Source organism: Cajanus cajan, chromosome 5 (assembly GCF_000230855.2).
Source record: "Cajanus cajan strain Asha chromosome 5, NIPB_CcT2T_4, whole genome shotgun sequence".
NCBI classification, from domain to species: Eukaryota; Viridiplantae; Streptophyta; class Magnoliopsida; order Fabales; family Fabaceae; genus Cajanus; species Cajanus cajan.
The window spans coordinates 12,722,003-12,743,836 of record NC_138521.1 but is presented as its reverse complement, the minus strand read 5'-3'; the positions used below and the strand labels follow the sequence as shown (position 1 = coordinate 12,743,836).

Genomic DNA, 21,834 nt, shown 5'->3' with positions numbered 1-21,834 from the left:
TATTTTCTTAGACGCTTTTATATTTATGAACATTTTGGTTTTCATATTAGTTTTGTAACAACCTTTGAAGTGTCGAAATCACATTATGATTCAGTTAAGTTTTATACGACTTTGTTTGTATTGTTTTGTTATGTGATGTTTCTTACTTGTGATGTGTTGTTTTAGGTTTTAAGAAAATTATGTTACTACTAAAAATAGTTCTATAATGTTTTTAAATTCAAGAAATGAACTTGAGTAGAAGATGTCACATTTGAAACAAGGGCATTTGAGGAGAGGGTTATTTACAGAAAAATAATAGTGTTGTTTGTAAACAAAAGTGAAAAATAGAAAAGTTCAAGGACTAAAATCAGTAAAAATTCTGTTTAAGAACTAAAACCAAAAGTTAACAAAGATTCAAGGATTATGAACATATAATGCTTCCGAATAGAAGAAAAACGTTTTCCTTCATAATAAACTAAAGAATGTTACAGGTAAAATATATAAAATTTAAAACTAAATAATAAAATAGAAATGAAATATCCATTTAAGTGTATTATGTACTAATATTTTAACCTATATATTTCACATGTTAAATGTTTATTATATATAAGTAAATTTTTTTGATAAATTATATATACAAATGAATATTATATTTAGATATAAATTTTATATTTAGATATATAATTTATATTTAAAATTTCTATAAATAAATATTTTTAAATATATGTTATATTATATATTTAAGATAAATAATTTATATTATGATACAAAATTATTTTTAATTATTGATAATTTATTTTAAAAATATTAAAATTGAATTATAAGAAATAAAAAATTAAAAGCAAGGATGGATTAGTGATGCATGGAGTTAAGAGTTGGTGTGGCTTTAGAAGACAAATTGAAATTGAAGGTGGCGGGACAACACAAGTGAGATTGAAAGGAAAGGGAAGACATGGAAATGGAACAACTGAAGCAACAAATTCTCACTCTTTTCACATCAAATCAAACTCTTTCTTTTCCTCTCAGTTCGCCTCTTCTACCAAGTAACTTTCATTGCTCGTTGGTTACTTTGTTATTGCATATTATTGTTGGCAGTTGATGGATTATCTGGGGGTGAGCCTAGGTGTTATGGTGAGGTTGTTTGCATTGTTACCTGTGGTCATGCCCTCATGGGTTCCGGCAATGCTCACAGCCTATCCTCTCAGTGGCTTAAAGTTGTGTACATATGAAGATAGGTTGAATTAGGGTATTAGTGAGAAAGTTTGAGCATTGCCTACGGAGAAGATGATAAGGTGCTGACTTGAGATTCTACTATATTTAGACTTCAAAGTGATTCTACTACACCATTCAAGCAAAAACAATTATTTCAAGCTCATTTTTAAAATATCATTCCCAAACAATTCAAAATTTTCAACTTTGGTTCTTTCAACATCATTTTTTAAAATAAAAAAAAAATAAACGGACCCTTAATCGATTTAGTGACAATCTGGTTTCTAATAGCCCTATGGCAATGTTTAATACATGCAACTAGTCTCACCTAGTTGGATAATGTTTGGTTGTTGTTCTTTGTGTGTTTTAATACCTTCACACACACATATATACATTTTTATGTTCATGCTATTACTGTTGCTAGAGTCATGTTCAAGAAGTGTTTTCTAGTTTCTTTCTATTATTAACCCTTGTTCTTGTAGCATGTTCCTCACTGTTTTTGACTCTTTTTATCCTTTCCACCGATTAGTTTGTAAATATCTTAAAAATGCATGTATTGTTCAATCTATGGAAGCCTTTACTCTTTTTATCTTGCAACACTGTTCATGACTCTTATTGTCATTTTACAGTGACAAATTACGGGAATCAAGAAGTGCAATATCAGCAGCTGACATTGCAAATGAGTTCACCCTTGGGGTACCTGGAGAACCATTTTCTTTCACTCAGTGCCAAAATAAAGTTAGACTTCAAGATGCTTCTGGTCTAAACGGGGAGATATCTCAGTTGGAACAGTTTATCAGAGAATATGTGAAGCCTTAGCTAGATATTATGTAAGGGAAAATGAAGTTCTAGATAATTGGATGTCTTTTAGATGATTGGACTATATTGATTCAACTAATTGCATAGGTACTTGCATTTACTTCATTGATTCTCAAACTTCCCCAGGATCCCCATTTACCCCCTAACTTGTCTTTCACTCTGCTTATTGATCTTTTTGGCCGCCCTTCCTTTTATTCACCTTCATTTTAAATTGGCGATTTTAAGTCTTCGTGGACATAATTATGAAAATTGCAAGGTATCTTACTAGCAAGATGTTGCAGAAAGGCATCTGTTGCCCTCTGATGCAAGCAAGCATCTTGCTGCTGCTCATCCTTTTACTGATTGGTTACCCTATTGAGGAAGACTCTTGTAAAGGTCCTCTTTCCCTAAAGTACAAGGTAACGGATAATACCGGCTTGCTTGCTGTATACCCAAGAAAGTATAATAATGCATAAATGTATGTTGCTGCATCTTGATTCCAAGCATCAAACTTGCCTACAAAGTACCAATACAACGGTTTTAACCGTTCTAATGCCTTTATCTTAAGAGGGAGGGGCACCTGTGACGTGAGTTGTGATCTTAACAGAAATCATTCAAAGAAACATGGCTGCACTATATGAAGCCAAGAGTATTGCATCCATTCAACATGACTGTCCAATTAATTACACTCATTTGGCATATAATTCTAGTGGCACTGCTCATGGAATTATGAAGCATTGATGCAATTTTCTTCTATTAATATGCATATAGAAAGCATCGTGGAGGCCTTTGGTGCTCAGATTAGATACAACGTGCCTGAGGATGAAATGATGATTGGCGTCTTAGGCGTATTGCCAGTCAGCCAACCTAGTTTATTATAAAAAATAATATAAAAAATTAATCTTTCTTACAAACATAAGATTCAAATTTAATACTTTAAAGTTTAAAAACTAAACACTATTAGTTGATTTAATAAACATAACTAATTCTTAAATATTTTTATTAAATAAAATAGTCACAAATTATCTCGACTTTATTAGTATAATATATAATAAAAGTAGTCAAATACTATGCACTCATATATGTTACGAGATTCGTATATTTGGTGAAAAATTCGTGTTTCTTTTCTGTCATATGTGAAAATTTTGAGTCAATAACACTCACAGTAATATGAGTATAAATAATCTTTGACCCAGTGAGTTGAAAATATATATGGAGGAAAAAAATAATAATAGAGCACTATTCAAATAATACTAGACTGACAGCTGTAAGAGTTATTTGAGTTGGGAAGGGGTGAATCTACATAACAGCTGGAATTATCAAAATCTGATCTCCAAAATCACTTTTGCTAAGCAAAAAGGTAGCCTTCATTCCAAGTTCAAAGTGTTGTCACCGTACAAACCGAGAAGACCCTGGAAATGATCTTGATAACCACAATTGCTTCATCCTTACTATTAAAGCAAAAAGGCCATAGCATGGAAAATGCATCAAAGCCACAGCCAAGTACCTGAAAGTCCAATAGGGATAGTGAACAATTCAACATAATTTTTAACAGCTTTTTAAATATGTTTTGAATTTTTTTATTTTAAAAAATTCTCAACTCAAACACGCTCATATCATAGTCTTACAATCCTTTTGGTCATTGAAATATAAAACCAATCTGTAAGTGTGCTGAATAAAATATAATATGCTGGCATACAAAAGGATAAGCACGTGCCAATCATTGATAAGGTTGATTTATAGTTTTGATGGGTTTATTATTTCAAAAGCAAGCTCATGAACCTGACAATGTTCAACTTTATGAAGCAATTAGAAGACAATCATTTCAGGAATAGATAGAAACAGAGATTGAGAAGTGAGAATGAGAAGATACCATAAGGGTGCATATGCGGATTTCAAATCAAGGAAAGGGTAAGGCCACCTGTAACAAAGGTTATCAAATTATGAAAGGTACCATTCTTTTGTATAAAAAATTATGAAACAATGGATACAAGGTTTTACCAAAGTGAAACACAAACATGGATGATCCACTGAAAAATCACAAAAATAGCCGTCCACAAGACAAAATATGCAAATCGAAACATTGGAAATCTCTGCACGTGTTAAGAATAAATAATTGTGAATTTGAATTTTTGAACTTCATGCATCATGGCCAAAAGATAAAAAAAAAAAAAAACAAACCATAAACCGCTAAAATCCAAACTCACCATGCAATTCAATGACGTGTCACCGAGGAGGAAAAGAGCATTAATGGAATGCATACAAAAAATCAACTGCGAAATGAAAAATGCAAAAAATTTAGATGATCGATAGAAAAGCATCTTTTGGTACATAAGAACAAGATTTTAAATATGCGATCACAGCCCTAGTTTTATCGCAATTTTTGATATCGTGGAAAAATAAAATAAATGCAACTAATGAAAGTTGTAATTAGACTCCACAAAAGATTAATGGGTTTATGAATGTAAATAATGTTAAATTATAACTCTTAAAGCAAAGTTGTAGAAATTAGTCTACAATCATAATTAGACTCCACAAATTTCAAATTTTATGATATTTTATGCACCATTAATCACATATTTTATGTGGTAGTTGATTTGGTGTTGGCATGGCAGAACCTGTAGTAACAATGGTATTCGATGCAAATTTCAAATTATTTCAATTTTTCTATAAATACGAAAGGCTACTTTTTTTCTTCTAGTTTATTTAATTTTTTCAATTTAGTCTTCAAGTTCAATTTAATCTTTTTATAAAACAATTCAACGTAATCATTTTTGTCTAATTAAAACTAACTACATTAAATTTTTATATAAATTATACACAAAAACATCATATGTATCATTATTTATCCAAGTTTAACGTTACACAACTGATCAAATTGTATCGTTTTAATAAAATTAAGAAACTAAATTAAATATTTTAATAATAAAAAGACTTAAATCGAACTTATTAAATAAAATGATTGACTAAAAGAGAAGTTTGAGTCTGAATAAATTTTTTCAAAAATATTTTTGAAAGAAAAAATTTAAAAAATAAACAAAATTTTTCATAAAACTATTAAAATTAGCTTATACACTAGTTAATTTGTAATTTTTTTTAAAGAAATTATATGAATTTTTTTTTCTTTTTATTTTTTTTAAGAAGCTTATTTCATTTTTTCTTTCTATAAATGTTTATGAAGAAATATCGGAAACAAACACGTTATCTTATATGAACTAGATGGAAAGGTGAAACAATCTCCGACATTTTTATGATATTTGTATATCAAATATTATTTCCCAGCCAAAGGATAAACGAGGGAGAAAGTTAATCATACTTACAAAATCAACACTATAATCTTTGGACGTAAGATTTGGATAAAGGATGAACCAGAACACAGAGTCAGTTAGCACTACAGCACCTGCACATGTCTATATATTTAAAAGGAAAAAAAAAGAGTTACATTTATAGATTGATTCCTGAGTTGATGAAGAAAGTCATGTAAACAAATAAATAAATAATCAACCCCGATTAATTAAATCACTAAAAAAATTACCTGAAAAATTATTTGAAAAATGTAACCCCACAAACCAGCAATTTTTCTAGTATGAAATTCCTGATCAGGACTCTTGGGCAAGTTAGGCATATTTGAAGATCCATCAATAGTGGGAACTATGTAAGTGCCTACTTCTGCATCTAGAGAGGTACCATTGACTGCGTTGCTCACAAATTTATTGGGTTTTAGGGAACATCCATATAAGGAGAAATATGATCCAAACTGAAAGTGAATTTGAGATAAAAAAATGATATAGTTATTTTCAATTTTTCATACTAAATTTTTGCACTACAATATATAATAAGAGTGAAATGTAAAGCGTTACCCCGAAGTAAATAGTGACCAAAGTAAAGGTCCATCTGTTGCACACAACAAAAAACAAAAGCACAATCAGAATATTTACAAAAGCAATGTTTTATTGTAAGAATCAATAATTTATTTGATTCTTTCTGTCTTATTCATTTTTTTTTATGTCAGGATTATTCATTTTCAATACCCCAGTAAATGCAAGATATCATGACAAGTGTTTCCAACCTCAGTATATAGAATAATGAAGCTATTTTTTAAAAATCATAAGGGTATATCTAAAAATACTAGTATTTTAGCTTAAGAATTGATGTGGCAATGAAACACCTAGTAAAGAAATTAATACATGAATTTTCTGATTCATTTCTCAAAAAGGGTGACAGTTTTTGTTATTTCAAGAATGTATATATCTCTCTACATTGATAATGCATGTTATAGTTGAACAGATTCAAATATGCATAAAGTAACTTACTGAGTGTAGAAGTAAAATATGGCTCCTCCATCTGCAGCCACACTGGCAATGATCAAAGCCAAAAGCACAATAAAACAAATTATTCTATAAATGAGAAGCCATGAAGGATCAATTCCTTCAAGACAGGTATTCCATGCTTCATCCTCATATACCAATCCAGCTTCTTCTTCACCCTGATTTTCTCCTCCATTTGATGTTGATCTATTGAATCCTTCATACTTGAATATTAAAAAAAATGCTAGAGCCATGGAGGCTAAAATCCATAGTGCACAGAAGAAGAACCTCCAATTCAACCAATAACTTAGGGCAGTAGTATCTGAAGTTATGGTGGGTTGCCATGTGTGGCTTGAAGACCCTGTGAAGAAACTCATGAGTTATATCTATGCTTCTTTCACAATTATGTGTTTCTTAATACTCTATGCACAATTGAGGGAGGCTTGTGCATTGAGACACAGACACCCTTTTAATGATAATCAATCAAGAGCATCTAAAATTCTCATTTCACCCAGTTCCAACAACAAAAGCAGGATAAAATGGATGGAACTTAATAAAATTTCCTCAAGGACATCACAAAGATCACCAAAATCTCAAATGTATCAAGAAAGATATGAATTCCATCAGCAACAAAAGATATGCATCCAGAAAATTGGAACTAAAATGCCAGGATTGTGTAAAGGAAAGTAGCCATCACTAGCACATGCTTGAAAAAGAAAGCACAATCCGCCACATCACAAATGCAATCATAATAACTGAAGCAGAATTTTGATATGATTATTCTTGTTCAGAAATTTGAAACTCAAGTGGAAGGAGAGAATGAGCACAAACTAAGGTCAGATACATAACAAGCTTGCTCATCAATTTTTTTTTGAAGCCAATAAAATCAAGATTCCTTACTTGAGACGGGTTCAGCTCAAAATCCAAAAAGTTCATTACTTGATCCAAATGACAAAAAAAATAAAATAGGGGTGATTCCATATGGGAAGAAAGAAAGGTGTAGCACTCACTGTTGATAAGTAAAATTCAGAGGGCAGAAGATGCTTTGCTTTATGCTTTTATATAGGTTATCTATGAGGGAGTGAGAGAGAGGAATCACTGTTGATAATTATATATATATATATATATATATATATATATATATTTCTTTTTTTTTTTATAGTTAAGAATGATGGACAGAGATGACATTAAGACTACAAATATATGATAATTTTTAGATTAAATATCACTGATCATTTAATGATTAATTAAAATTTATTAGTGTGCAGTTTAACTCAAAACTTTATTAGGTTCAACTCTATAATTATTATATAAAAAAGAGTATATGTTTTTTTGGGTTTGTTGGCTGATCACGGTTACTTAACAGAGACAAGACAAAAACAATATACGCTTTTCATATCAATATCCGCATGATTATTATTTACTATTTCTTTTAAAACTAAATTCAGTTTCACGCTTCAGGTTTGTATCTTTTTGTACCTTTGCGTGTTTGTCAATGTCATGTGTCAAATTCTTGTTTTCTATTTGATTATTCATTTATTTGAGTTTCTTTCGTCTTTCACTCGAGGCTCTGTAAACTAGTAAAGTTCTCGTGAAAGGAATAAACTGCTTACAGATGAAATTAAAGTTTAGTTTGGTTTGTTAAGAACTTCAAATTTGAATATTGTCCATCACGTTTATTATTTTATTTTTTCCTCTGTTAAGTCTATCGTGGTCTGTGGAAACACAATTTTTATTTTTTATACATATAACTATAATTTATTCATATTAAATACTAGAAAATCAGATTTTGTCATGTATACAATTTCTTAACTAGATTTAATTTCTAAAGATTGAATTATCACATACATATATTGCCAAATAGCATATATATTATATCTAAATACAAATATGAACTTATGTATTTGATAATCAGTGAAATCTTTAACGAATTAATTCAAATGATGCACAAACATTCAAGTTCATTTACATTTCTGTTTTCAATTTTAAATCAACTTATGTATATAAAAAAATTATAGTTAAAATAATTTTAATTAAGACTTTAGCTTCGAAGGGTTTTGTAAATAATATTAACAAAAACAAAAATGTTAAAATAAAAAAAAACTAAGCTGAAACCGACTATGCCATTGGAGTAGAAAAGCTAAAAAAAATCAGTGAATCACCATGTGGATACCACGTGATGTGAGTATATTAAATTTAAATGAATACAAGCTGAACTGGAATTTTCCTTTCTCAAAAACTCTTATTTGAAGGAGAGCAGCAAAATGCAACAATGTTGGCTCTCTAATTCACCCAATTCAAAAACCTTGATAAGATTCTTTCAGCACGAGTGGCCACCACGTGTAAATTATGTAGTTGTGGCAGAAATACGTGTCACTCATAAAACCAAGGCACATAGTGCTCGAGAAAATGTCCAATTTGTTATTTACAGATAACTCATTTCTTTCTTTATTGGTTTTTACATTCCACGCCTGCCAATTTATCAATACAAATGTTCTTCATTTTGTCATTTTTATTTTGAATCAAGTTTTTTTCCCAATGGTCTTTGTTTTAGCTTTTCAACAATCTTATCAACAGGTAATGATCCAGGTTGAGCTGATGTGTCCACTACATACGAGTCATCATCTTCATCATCATGGTAGTCAACATAATCCTCTTCATCCTCTTCCTCTTCAGTAGGTAAGCCATCACTAGAATAACTATCTTCAAAGTTTGGAGCTGGACCTTCAGCATCGTTTAGACTTGGCAAACTAAATGCTGGATGGGAGTGCTCCAAGGCCAGTGAAGCAGCATCAAATTCCTCTACCTTCTCCAAGAGGGCATCAGGACCAAGATTAAACTCATCCAGATACAAAGCTTTGCTTGACTCAATTGCACGCTTCCACAGAGACAACATTTTTGGGCTTGTGTTCACCACATTGTTACCACCATGCTTAGATTGCTTGTCATCAGTGTCACCTGATTAACATTGTCAAAACATTACAATCCAATTTTATCAAATGATATATTTTACCATATGGCCAGGTCATGATATAGAACAAACACAGAAAAATATATCTATGGCACCAGAGAGAAAATTCCGATTCTTGGAAGCTGTATATATATGTATTAAAGGAAGAACTGATGTAGTATATAACAGACAACAGTTGCTGAGTTAAAGAATCTATGAGTGGTAAGGAAAAGACCAACAAACAAAGTATGTTATTTTCAAAGCTTCCCTAGGAAAATATTTTTGTTAACATTCAGTCATCATATTTGTAACTAAGCAGATAAAGGGAAAGAAGTCGATGCAATGGAAAATCAACCGGGTAAAGTGAGCTGCCTTCTCATAGAAAAGAACATAATGAAGTTAGTATAGAACAAATTTCAAACGAAACTTCATTTGCTGCATCTCCCCGTGTGGAACTGAACTTGTCTTCATTTAAAAACAAAAGGCAACGGTAAATTTTCCTTCCTTTATTTCCCCCCAATATCACTAGATAAAGGTGCCAAACAATCGTATAACCTTCCCCAAAACATAAAATCTACTAAACCTAAACTCGAGGCTAAATCAAATATTCCCCAAACTTCCAATTTGCTCGAGAAAATTCATGAAACTTCAATTCAATAATGCATTTCTAAAATGCCTTTCTGTTAATGGTCAGTTCTTAAATTTGTAAAATAAACTCTACCTTTGAAATCCATATAGAGAAATTTGAGTACTTATTGCGGCATTATCTGCTGGGGAACTCCATCAAACATATCCTAAACTCCAAGACTGTTTCAAGAACAAATCATTTCTTTTCTACAGCCACCTACTGTGAACATCCATATGATTGAATCCTGAATTTTACCTTTTTATGTTTTAAGCTTTTCTTTTCCATTTTAGGATACATATTTGGGAACCCTCATTCTTGCACATTCCTTCCTATACACTAATAATATCTTATAACTTGTATACACATGGATATGTATTCATACGATATAACTTATAAGAATTAAATGGGAACAGGACATTCAAAAACAAAATGGTTCAACCGAATTTATTTTATATAACACATACCTGATGTTTCCAAACTCCCTGTAATACCAGCTTTTGAAGGTGAAAAAACTGGGGGAGGATGTGGGTACCTTGATTTCCAGTCTTTTCCCCTCCACATCAGTATCTGTTCATCATCAAAAGACAACAGCACACAAGGGACCAAATCCTGCCAACACAAGATGATCAAAATGCATGCGGCACAATATTCCTATTTCAAATGATTGTGGTAATACTTAAACTAAACACGAACTTGTATTATTATGAACAAATATATATTAAAGAATTTAAACAAAGTCCTATGCATATCATGCTGCAGTAATCAATTGTAACAAGTCCCTCATTTACCCCAGAGCTGGCACATAATGAAGTCTGGTAACAAAAGCATTGAGCTTAGTCACATGTATAGAAGATGAGCTATTTTGGTAGTTGAGAGAAATCAGAGAATAAAATTCTATTGTGAAAAATTCATTCCCTGGTTAACCATAAAGATGCTTTAAAATTCTACGATAGTCGTAATGCTCACTTTTAGCATAGTCAGAGACAGATAATAATACAAAAACTCGAATTGATGAATCCTCAATCACATACTTCGTGTGAATTTGGCTCTTGTAAAATTAAGCAACTTCAACTGAATAGTAAAAACATTAATTAATTCAGCTGTCATCTCAGATTTTGCAATCCTTGTTGAACTATATTCTAGCTTTCTTTGCTAAAACCTTTTTTTGGAAGACTAAAGGGAGGATCAAGGTACTTCGGAACAATTACCGAAGTTAGTTAATGAGGTTTAGTTAGATAAGCAGGAGGAAATGAAGGTAAAAGGAGAATTTCAGGACATTGTATTTTGTGTGAACCAAGCAACTGTTCAAGTTATCACTTATAAGGGAAACCATTTGTGAAGGGGAAACCCTCGGATCTCTTCTTATTCTGTTCAATTTCAGTCTATCAATAAAATGGTCCCTGTTGCAAACATTTGTTCTGACCTGCAGGATCTGCAACTGGCATGTCCGGCTCATGAATTCCAATCTATTTGAGATCAGAAAAAATGTCAAAGGAACTGACAAATTAAGCAAACGTTGAGTTGATGGATGAATAATGAGGGAAACGATTTGAAGAGGATGTCACAATACAATTATTGTGAGAAGCAAGTTGGACAAGCAAGTTGGGAAGATTTGGATGCTGGAAAATCAGAATTTAGTAGAGACAGCATGTGTTCTTGGGAGGCGAATATGGAATTAATCAATTTTGATGGATGTGATCCTTTTGGAATGGATCGATGGGGCTGAAAATCTTTTTAATGTACATAAAAAACAAAAAATTGCAAGCAGCCTTCATCAGTATGGATGGTACTGCAGCCCATTGGTTATGCCTTTTTGAGGAAGAGGACACTTTGTCTTTAGATTGGCTGATGGCAGCCTTGAACCAGCAGTTTAGTGGATAAAGTTTCACTGATGTGTAAGAGCACTTTTTGAGTACTCTGCATCAAACAGGTCCTGTAGAAAAATATGTTGAGAACTGATCCCCTTGACATCTTTTTGGTGGCTCAAGCTTTAAGGTCTCCAAGCACAGTTCTAGGCATACTTCTTGGAAGATTTACAGGTGGAAGCAAAGCAAATTTCAAACGCCTGACTCCATTGATATCTTGAAGGCTATCACTATGGCCAAAGACATTGAAGAATTGTATGCCACCGGACCTATCAAATTGTTCTGGATTCAATTTCAGGCTCCAATATCAAGTTGTTATGGACCTTTACATAGGATTAAGTTACAGACCTAGACACAGAACAATACTTCTTGCAACCTATGATAAAAACAAGAAGCAGACTTGTCTGTAACAGTTTCTGAAAATTTCTCATTGATGATATTACAATCAGGTCTGCCCTTCATAATTAACAATTACCCTAATTGATAAAATAAAAAAATAAAGAGATCCCTAATTAATGTAATCATGACTAACAATTACCCTAATCCTAATAAAAAATAATAATAGATCTGAATATAGGGATTCTGATATGCAAATCTTATCAAGATAGGGAAGTATATAGAAACAAAGTAAACTGAAATGATTCAAGATTTAAATTAAGAGATATGGTAATCTTAATTAGTGGTCCACACCACAAGTTTCAAGCATACGCTGGTGGGTCTGTTAGGATCCAATTAGGTATGAGACATAACTTTCATATTGGAAGTATGGGATTCTAGTGTGGGCTCTCCAACTACAACAACTAGCTTTTGTGGTGTGGTTCTCCCAAGGTTCTTAACTTCTTATCATGGCCTATCCAGTACAGAGCAAGGACAAGCATCATCAGGCATAGTCAAGAAAGCTTCTGATCCATCCAATTATTCAGATAGGGATGTGCATGGGGAACCTATCAAAATACAAAGAGGAGCTTCACAACTTTCATATCAAGAGTATGTCAGAAAGGGGATGAGGGAAGGTGCTTTCAATGTGGCATGCCATTTGGTACAATGTACAGATATCCGAAAAAGAGCATGCAACTTAGTATTTGGCAGAGGATCAATTTGATGAAGAGGTGGGGCACTGCACATGCAGATTCTGGGAAAGCAGAAACATAAAGACTATCCACTATCTGTTGACCATTTTCAACCTTGAGAACAAGGTTGAACTTCAAGTGTCAGTATTGTTAGGAAGAAGGGAAAAAGGATATTGACTGAAAGAATAGGGCGGAGTCAAAGTAGTTAGGACTTAGGAATAGTTAGGGCAGTTAGTTACTTAGAGGACAGTAAGATGAATAGCATGGTGGGAGGGATAAGGGTGGAAAGGAGCCATTCAATAAATTTTGTGTAAACCAAGTAACTGCTCAGTTATCAAAACAGATGGGAAAGCCTTGGAGGAGAGTTTCTCTTCTGGTTCCATTAAATTTCAGTCAATCAATAAACCCATCCTTTAATTTTCTCCATCTCCAACAAGATATGTAGATACAGATCAAAAAGTGAAAGGCCTTCAAAAGAATTGCAATCATCCTGGTTATGTCAATGTTGAATTCATTATTCTAAAATTGGTATTACAGTATTTACTTAATACAATCATATAATTTACCCCAAAAAAGAGTTCCAATTTTGTAAAAATTTTGAGGCAGACAGCTTGCCAAATGCTTCCATCAAATTTAGTCATATGCATCCCTCAATAGAATAAGAAAAAAGGATTATATTTGATACAGAACAAATACTATATAGAACAAGTGTTTTCTACTCATAGCTAGTATATTTTTCTCATTTCCTTTGAGCATATATGACTTCCTTCTACACTTTTAATTAATTTTATTGACTTAAATACCTAGAACAGATATCAAAATTGTTTGTTTCTGGCATAACAAATACGGTGAAAAATAAAAATGCAAGGCATAGCTAACAAGGTGCAAAAGGAACAAATCAATATACAAAGCCTGTTATGTCGATACCTTAAGCTTGGCACCTAATTTCTTGTAATCACTAGGATCCAATCCCTTGCAGTTAATTTTCACCAAAATACTTCCTTCAAAAGCCTCTCTGACATCCTTTACAAGGGATGTATATACTCCATTTTTGGCTGCAACATGATTGAAGTAAATTAGACGTATAAACATAGAAATAAGAACCATAACTCGTGTCTTAAATGAATAAATGTAATCAGCATAAAGAAAGAATGTAACATCAATAATAATTCAAAATAGAAGAAAGTACTTTATCCTTTCTTCAGAAAAGAAACAAAAAACATAATGATAAATTATATCCTTTTTTATTTATACTAGATTTTGATAGTCTTTCCTCCAACTAAGAGATTTTGGACTTCACTCATCAGTTCATTTCTTGTATGCCTATCTTCATTATCTTACATTCTTACTCTACTAACCAGGAAATATTCCATCTTGACAAACTCATAGCATCTCATATTGTCAAATATTTTATTTGGACAGCAGGAACCCATGAAAGAGCAAAGGGAAATCGATAGAAACAAAGGAAACAGCACAATTTTATTGAATGACTGATAATACAAGAAAGAATTTCCTGTAAGGATTTCCCCTCAACAAAGAGTTATCCCTTTCGTACAAACTACTTAATTTTCGGAATAATTCCTTCCATCCTTACTCTATCCCCTCTGATTTATCTAACTGATTCACACTAACTAACTACTCTAACTGCCTCTAACTACTTTTCCTTCCCGTCAGTTCTAACAATACCACCTCCCTTGAAATTCAACATTGTCTCCCCAAGGTTGAAATCCTGTAGGCTGGAAATGAATTAGAGATACATTTTTGCTTTCCTACTGCATTCTTCAGCTGGAAGACTTGAAAAAATGGTGAACCCAGGCTTGTTCTTGGGGCCAAAGTGGGAAGCAAATGCATCAATAAGCTTGAGCATGAAACAGAGGCCATACACTATTTTATCTTTTTCTTGGTAATAAATTTTTTAGGATAAGAAGATTGTGCCTCAATCCAAGCCAAAGGGTAGTTCTTATGCTCAGAGTACTTGCAGAGAAATCACATTTACCACACTCATAGAAGAAAGGTGAGAGATCAAACCTGAAACAGTCAGATTTTCTATTTCCAAATGGCAATTTGTTTGCCCAAAGACCTAGGATTGGCATAGTTTATAAAGTGGCATGTGGACAGATTTGCAATTTCCATCTCCTTTTTCATGAAACTAAATACTGAGACAAGGTTGGGCTTGGCCAATTAGGCAAAAAAACTGACCCATTTTTCTGGAATTCCATTATATTCTGTGTTCCATAATCATCATGATCAGAGTCACTATCCTGGTCCATGTCTTGCTCCATAGCACATGTGGGTGAGTAATCCACACCATCAAAAATTGTCACAACACAACATCCCCATTATCTTGGACAAGCTGCTGAAGCAATCAATATATTTGCATATAAACAAAAAATCATCAATATTTTCTGCCTGAAAGAATAGAGGAACTGGAGGAGGCAATAAGAATCCCAAAAAAGTCTGTATATTCTGGAAGTACATCCCATCAGATTAATAGAACCCTAACAACATAGATTGTTTAATCATGAGGACAGCTTTTCCTTGTCTGAACTTAAGCATTGCTGGATTTCCAAATCAGCCTGAGTTATGAAGCACAACCATATGCCAACTTACATTCTGAGTAAGCCTGCTCCAGAAAGATTCTTCCGTTCACTTTTCTTTAGCCGTCAAATTCAAATCAACATGCATCCAATGGAAGGATTGCCTCTGAAGAACTTTTTTTGTTTGTTTATCCAACATGGGTTGGGGTGTTGGAAAGTCCATGCCCAAGTTTCTACTAGAAAAAAATTGCAGCATGTAAGGCATAATTTTGTCCCCTCAGTTACCATACAACATCCCAATGTGGTGGTTCTGGAAGCAGCAATAGGCAGGCTGGACTGCTCAAAGCCAAAAAATTTAAAGCCATCAGGTGGGTACATTCACTAATGCTCGACCACCATAAACAGATATTTATCTTGGTCCCTACATTGAGATAAAGACCTAGCAATGATGGCAGTGGTTTCCTTCCATGTTTGATTACTGTATGTAAGCACCACTACATATATGGACGTAATTCTAGTAATTTGCATTTCATTGTAACAAGCACTTTCCGGAGTTCTTCTATTGTCACCAAATATAAGATTTGAAAATCATGATTATTTGTTGCATCTGCATCTTTGACTTCTGCCTCTATCACCTCTGACACTAGGTCATCCTCTGTTTCTATCACTTTATCTGGTTCTGCTTTTGTTTCTTGTTGTTCAGACATCCAACCCAATGCACAACTTCCATTAAACCAGAACCATCTTTGCCCAAGAACAAGATTCATCATTGGAAAACCCTGAACACCCTCCTTCCCCATTTTACCTGTTCTTCTTGTTCAATTGCAATAAAACCAGCCCCCATCATATTTGTGCTTTTGTTTTGTCTTAACAGGCAATGATACTTCAAAAATTATTTTAGGTACCCATTACTAGTTAGTTAGGAGTCTGTTAGTAAGGAAGTTGGTTAGTTCATTGGGTTAGTTGGGTGGGCTGAGATAGTATTAGAAATAAGGCATATTGCCTATTAAATTAAGAGGGTAGGTTGATATCAAGGGAAATCATTTATTTCATATCTTCTTACCCTAGAGAGTGGGGAGAACCCTGGTCTCTCAAATATCAAGGGAAATGAATTTATTCTGTATCTTCTAACCCTAGCCTAAGGCTGCAACCACATTGGCCCAACAATTGGGATTTGGGTTCTACAATAAAAAATATTCTTTCCTTTTGATTCTGAACCAATTCTATCAATTATTAATCCTAATGGCATATTAATGAAGTTGCAAAACTTGGACGGCTATTAATGACACCAAAATGCATTTCAGCCACCCTTTAAAATATTTAAACCTAAAGTGTTTGAGGTTAGACAAAGTCTTGCTTCAATTTCTGTGATTTCAGTTACTCATGGGAAGACAAAAATAAAGACAAAGGATACAATAAATTGTCAAATTTCTTCATGCTATATGCGTGTGTGTGTGTGTATTAGAAAGACAAATATGAAACCCCAATACATGGTTACCTAATTTACATATTGGCAACAGGCTTTTCCCCTTCATCCGTAATTCATCAGCTTCATCTTTCGTTAATCCTCCTGGAGCATCTTGTATAAGTTTTGGGTAAACAGGAGCAGCCGGCTTCCAGAGCATCACTGGATACTGTGGACGAGTTTTATACTCGTAATTTCTGCCACGAAAAAGATAAACTACACCACCAGCTCGATGAATTATTTTCCCCCCTGTTTTTTCCTGCGATAACATACAAGACTTCAAGTAAAAAAATAATGTTAAGCAACAACCTACTTTCATGCATGACTGATAATAATCTATTGCTTTTGTCAACAATCTGGTGTAATTGATTGAATGGAAGAGGAACTAAAAAAAGTAAATGTATCAATAAAATCTATTCCCAATCTAACTGAATTAAAAGGCTTTATTGAAGACAACAAATGCCTTAACTAGGAAACAGCAGCTGTGAGAACAATTCAACTGAGTGTCGCTACTTTCTTATTATTTTAACTAGCATAAAAGAGGTACTCCGTGCCTCTCTATATTTAAAGAAAATTAAAAATAATAAAAAGATAGAAATGATGGAGTAGGTGGTCATTTAAGAAGTGACAGATGTTTTGGAAAAGAAAATGTACGTGAATGGATTAGAGGTGGTTATAATGAAGGTAAAACAATCTAAGAATTGTGTATACAAAACATGAAATTGCTTTTATATATAGATATAGATAAAAATAAAGTGTAAAAAGAGAAGAAAGGCTACAACAGCCTCGAAAGCCAGTCGCCCCTGTAAATGTTATTTTCACTTGAGATAACACGACTTACATAGCAACTGGATATTGAGGTAAGAAACATACAATAAACTACACAAGAATACAAATCAATTTTGAAGAAATGAAAAGGGATACGAATACCATACCTCAATATGATGGCAAACATTATCCATATCTACAGTTGGAACACCTAAACAACGAACTTTACAGACACGGCGACGCTTCCAATGTGAATGTATCAACTCCAGCATATTATGCGTTAATCCATCCCTTCCTAGACCACCAAACTAAACATCTTCAAAACACTTCCTATACCTTAAACTCACAACATTCAATTCAGAATTTTAAACGGCTGACTGCATGATGCAATGTGGCTACAACATCTCAAGGTCGTCACAACTGTATCAGGCCATTAAAACCCTGAATTTTGATTCACTATCATCAACATCATAAACTCACAAAAGAAATGGTTTTAGTCCTTGTGTTTATGAAATGTAGTGGATATAGTCATTGTCAGATCAAAATAAAGTATAGGATCTCAGACGAAATCCACCACATTTCAGAATTTCGACAACTTACGCCACTGCTTTTAAAATGTAAAAACTACGAGCTTGTTTGGATTCCATAAGCACTTATAGAGAAAAAAAATAAGACGGAAAAATAAAAAAGTTTCTCTAAAAACATTAACTTATTCATAATTTAAAAATAAGTTTTTGAGAAACTAACATAAAGGACACTGTAAATTAGCTTGAGTCTGTTTGAATATAAACTTATAATTTTTTTAAAGTTTCTATACTCAAATAGAGTTCTTTTTTTATTTTTTTATTTTTATATAGAATTCCTCAAAATCGCTTTTAAGTTTGTATGCAAATAGACTCTTATTCATTAGCTTTATAGATAAACTTTTTTTTTACCCGAACTTTTGGAGAAGTTTATCCAACCATAATCTAAATCTAAAGCCATTTTTGAACAAATCTAGAGAACCTATAAACACATTTTATTTTTACCGAATAAAAAATCATATCTATGTGCAATGTGAAATAACTCACCAAGATTAACCTGGCGGTTATGAGACACCATGGGTTTAACAAGCATTTGTATCTCCCACTTCTTGAGAGGCTCACCGAGAATCTCCTCCCTCGTCTGACCCTCCTTCGGGAACTGTCCCATGGGGAACGGCCCGGGCATTTCCACGTGCTTCACGCCCTTGGCGCCGGGCGGCGGAGGGTTGAACGAGTCGAACAGCGGCACCTTCTTCTTCCTGCTCTTCAGCGGCGCCTTCCCCGTCCACGGACGCGGCATCGTCGGCGGCGCGAACGGCAGGAACGCCGGCTCGCGGATGGCCAGCGGCTTCACCTTCGGCGTCTCCGAGTAGCTGAACTGGAACTCGAACGGCGCGCCGGGGAGCAGGTACGACACGCCGGACTCGCCGATGATGACGGAGCGGTCCGCGCCGTCGGAGGCGATGACGCCGCCGTCGCTGACGGGCTTGTGGTACTTGGTCTCGCGGTGGTACTTGAGGCCGGGGTTCGGAGAGGGTGGCGGCGGGGGTTGGGACTTGCGCGGAGGGGGGTACTTGGGGATGGGAATTGGCGGCGGCGGAGTGGCGGAGACGGGGTCGGGGGGCGGTGGCGTTGGTGGTATCGAGGAGAAGAGGTTTCTCCCGCCGGGGAGGGAGGAGGACAATGCAACTATTACCATTTGAAGAAATGTTAGAGAAACTCTGAAACTGTGTTTGTTGTTGTTGTTGGCTAATGTGTCTCTGTTTTGCAGTGTGATGGATTAAGAATGAATGGGAGTGAGTGAAAGAGTGAAACGGTGGGAACTGATAACGTCTCGTTTTTTCTGTTGTGTTCAGATTTTTTTCTTTCTTTCTATCCTCAACCCGCTGGGGAATAATGGTTATATATATGTGACTAGTGTGTGAAATATGTGACTTGGTAGATTTGTTTGAAATAATAGGAGAGATGTGTGGGTAAAATGGACGTCCCACTCATGAGCCACTGCTCCCGCTCATGGCCCAAACAAATCCAATAAGCACATATCCAAATATTAGTTGCACACCCCAAAATTACTAAATACACCCTTAAAAAGAAAATTTACAAGGAAATAAATCCCTACATTAATTATTTGACCCAAAAATACTAGGTTAAATATAAAATAAAATTTTTATAAAAATTATTTGTAAGGAATAGAAAAATCGACTACTAAAAGTAACTCAAAGCTCAATAAGAGCTTGAGTCTTTTTCTTCAAGCCTAGCCTATTCCTCTAGGTTCTTGTATTTGGCCCTTAGGCTTGATTTCATCAAAGAATTTTTATAAACATTTCTTGTTTAGTTCAATTTTTAAGAGGAGATTGTAGGGGAACAAAACCTCTCCTTATCTAATTTTAGCTCCCCTTTGATATTGGGAATTTGAAGAGGATGGAAAAAATTTTAAAACAATTTTAGTGTAATATCTAAAGAATCCTTATTTATGTTTTAAAATTAAAAATTACAAGGATAGAACTATGAAGTGTATGGTAGACATCGAGACGACATTACAATCGTGGTCTAGCAAGTTGCTATCATTTGTAAGTCCTTTGGTGCTTTTGATGTTTATTTTGACAATCATGGCAATATTCTATTTATCAATATGTTTGTTGAGGGTTCTTTTAAAGATCGTGGTATTAAAAACACTTCCAACAAAAGTTAATTTCAAGGGTTCATATTATATTTGGCAAATCCCAAAATAAGTATTAAGATGGAGAAAAAGAAGAACTAACTGAATAAAATTATGTATTAAATATTGAGGAATATTAAAAGGATTCAAGTGAGCCACATCTATCTTGAAAACAGGAAAATTAGCCACTAATGGCTAATCTAAATAGAAGGTTGAAGGGTTCTTAAAATAGTCTACAACAAAGGCTTTTGTATCATCATTACTCTCCAAAAGAAACCTAATTTTCCCTATCCAAGTGATCATAATGGGTACATTTCTCTTTATGTACTATTTATACTTCCTTAAAGGTGTGTCTGTTGTGCTTGTTGACCTAAAGGAGCCTCTGCAAAATATCCTTGGACACCTCAATCACCTCTTACTAAAATGAGAAGAGGGCTTCCTCCTGCCTTGAACGAGACTTTTACATAAATCTATGTCAGACCTATTTAAGGGACTAAATGAATAGCTTATGTGAAGCTTCTAAGAATAAACATCTGATTATTTCTCCCAATTCTTTTATCATTTTTTCTCTCATTATGTACTTCTTGTGTTTAAAACACCAAAACATAAAATATATCTAAAAAAGAGTAATTTAAAGTGTATAAAATTATTTACTTTTGTTTTTACTAATTATTTAGGTAGAACATAACTCAAAAGCATAAGTTGTGATCAATAATTACCCAATATGTCAAAAAAAATATCAAATTTTTTAATTGTTAGGAACACAAAAGATTGGCGAGCCAATTTTTTTTCTTCTTTTACATATGTTAAGAAAATAATATAAATATAAATAGTAATGAAAACAAAATTGCATACAATCCATACAGTGACTTCACCTCCAACCTTGAGTTTTCAGTCAATGTTCCTTTTGGTCAAGAATCCGATTCAACCTTAATACCCTCATGAACTTTAGTAATGCCTAATTTGTTTGTTCTTCTTGGCATTGGTTGAATACGAGATCTTGATCAAAAAGACCAAAGACTGAGCATTATTGCAAAGTCCTCTTCACCTTCTTTGATTTGGCTCAATGATAGGATTAAGATTATGAGGCTAAAACGACTTGGCTTTTTAGAACAAGTTTGTGTTGATGGTGATGAGAGGGTTGAATTGTGTATAAAGCATTGGCCATTATATAAGGTATTTTTTTCCTAAGATATTAACATAAATGCTAGGTCTTATGCGATGATGGGATGGTTTGATTGTTTAGAGTGTTTTCTGTGTGTAAGATATAATATTTTTCCTGAGATATTGACATATGTTTACGTGGATCGATGAGGCAAATGGTAGCATGTTGATGTGACAACTCATTATATCCTAAGATAAGTAATTTATAACGTTTAAAGATTAACTTTTAAAGGATAACTATTAAATATTTATGAATAATGAGGTCAAAAGAGGATAATTATGTTAAAATAATTACTTTCTCTTTCAAATTTGTTTCTTTTTCCATCATGAATGTATCTTATTTTTTTTACTTTCTTTATTCCTTTTGTATCTATTTTTACTACTCCTATGCATCCTAACATTGGAGTAAACT

At 33.5% G+C, this 21,834-nt stretch overlaps 2 protein-coding genes across 3 annotated transcripts; both read right to left on the bottom strand.

Moving 5' to 3' along the window:
* Positions 1-3,157: 3,157 nt before the first annotated feature.
* On the bottom strand, positions 3,158-7,317 carry LOC109811778 (uncharacterized). Of its 2 annotated transcripts, XM_020375610.3 has the most exons (9): positions 7,194-7,317; positions 6,300-6,654; positions 5,847-5,880; positions 5,522-5,743; positions 5,307-5,396; positions 4,194-4,259; positions 3,988-4,079; positions 3,860-3,907; positions 3,158-3,493 (listed from the first exon to the last, which is right to left on the bottom strand). In XM_020375610.3, exons 2-9 carry the CDS (start codon positions 6,545-6,547, stop codon positions 3,376-3,378), a joined length of 918 nt encoding a protein of 305 aa, XP_020231199.1. In that variant the 5' UTR covers positions 6,548-6,654; positions 7,194-7,317; the 3' UTR covers positions 3,158-3,375. The 2 variants fall into 2 exon arrangements, with proteins under 2 accessions (XP_020231199.1, XP_020231198.1); XM_020375609.3 differs by lacking the exon at positions 7,194-7,317 and having other exon boundaries at positions 6,300-7,169.
* A 1,323-nt stretch (positions 7,318-8,640) lies between these two features.
* Positions 8,641-19,491, bottom strand: CAF2 (RNA-binding CRS1 / YhbY (CRM) domain-containing protein). Its single transcript, XM_020375592.3, has 6 exons — positions 18,647-19,491; positions 17,744-17,871; positions 16,842-17,067; positions 13,734-13,861; positions 10,336-10,480; positions 8,641-9,251 (listed from the first exon to the last, which is right to left on the bottom strand). Exons 1-6 carry the CDS (start codon positions 19,296-19,298, stop codon positions 8,806-8,808), a joined length of 1,725 nt encoding a protein of 574 aa, XP_020231181.1. The 5' UTR covers positions 19,299-19,491; the 3' UTR covers positions 8,641-8,805.
* Between the last annotated feature and the right edge of the window lie 2,343 nt (positions 19,492-21,834).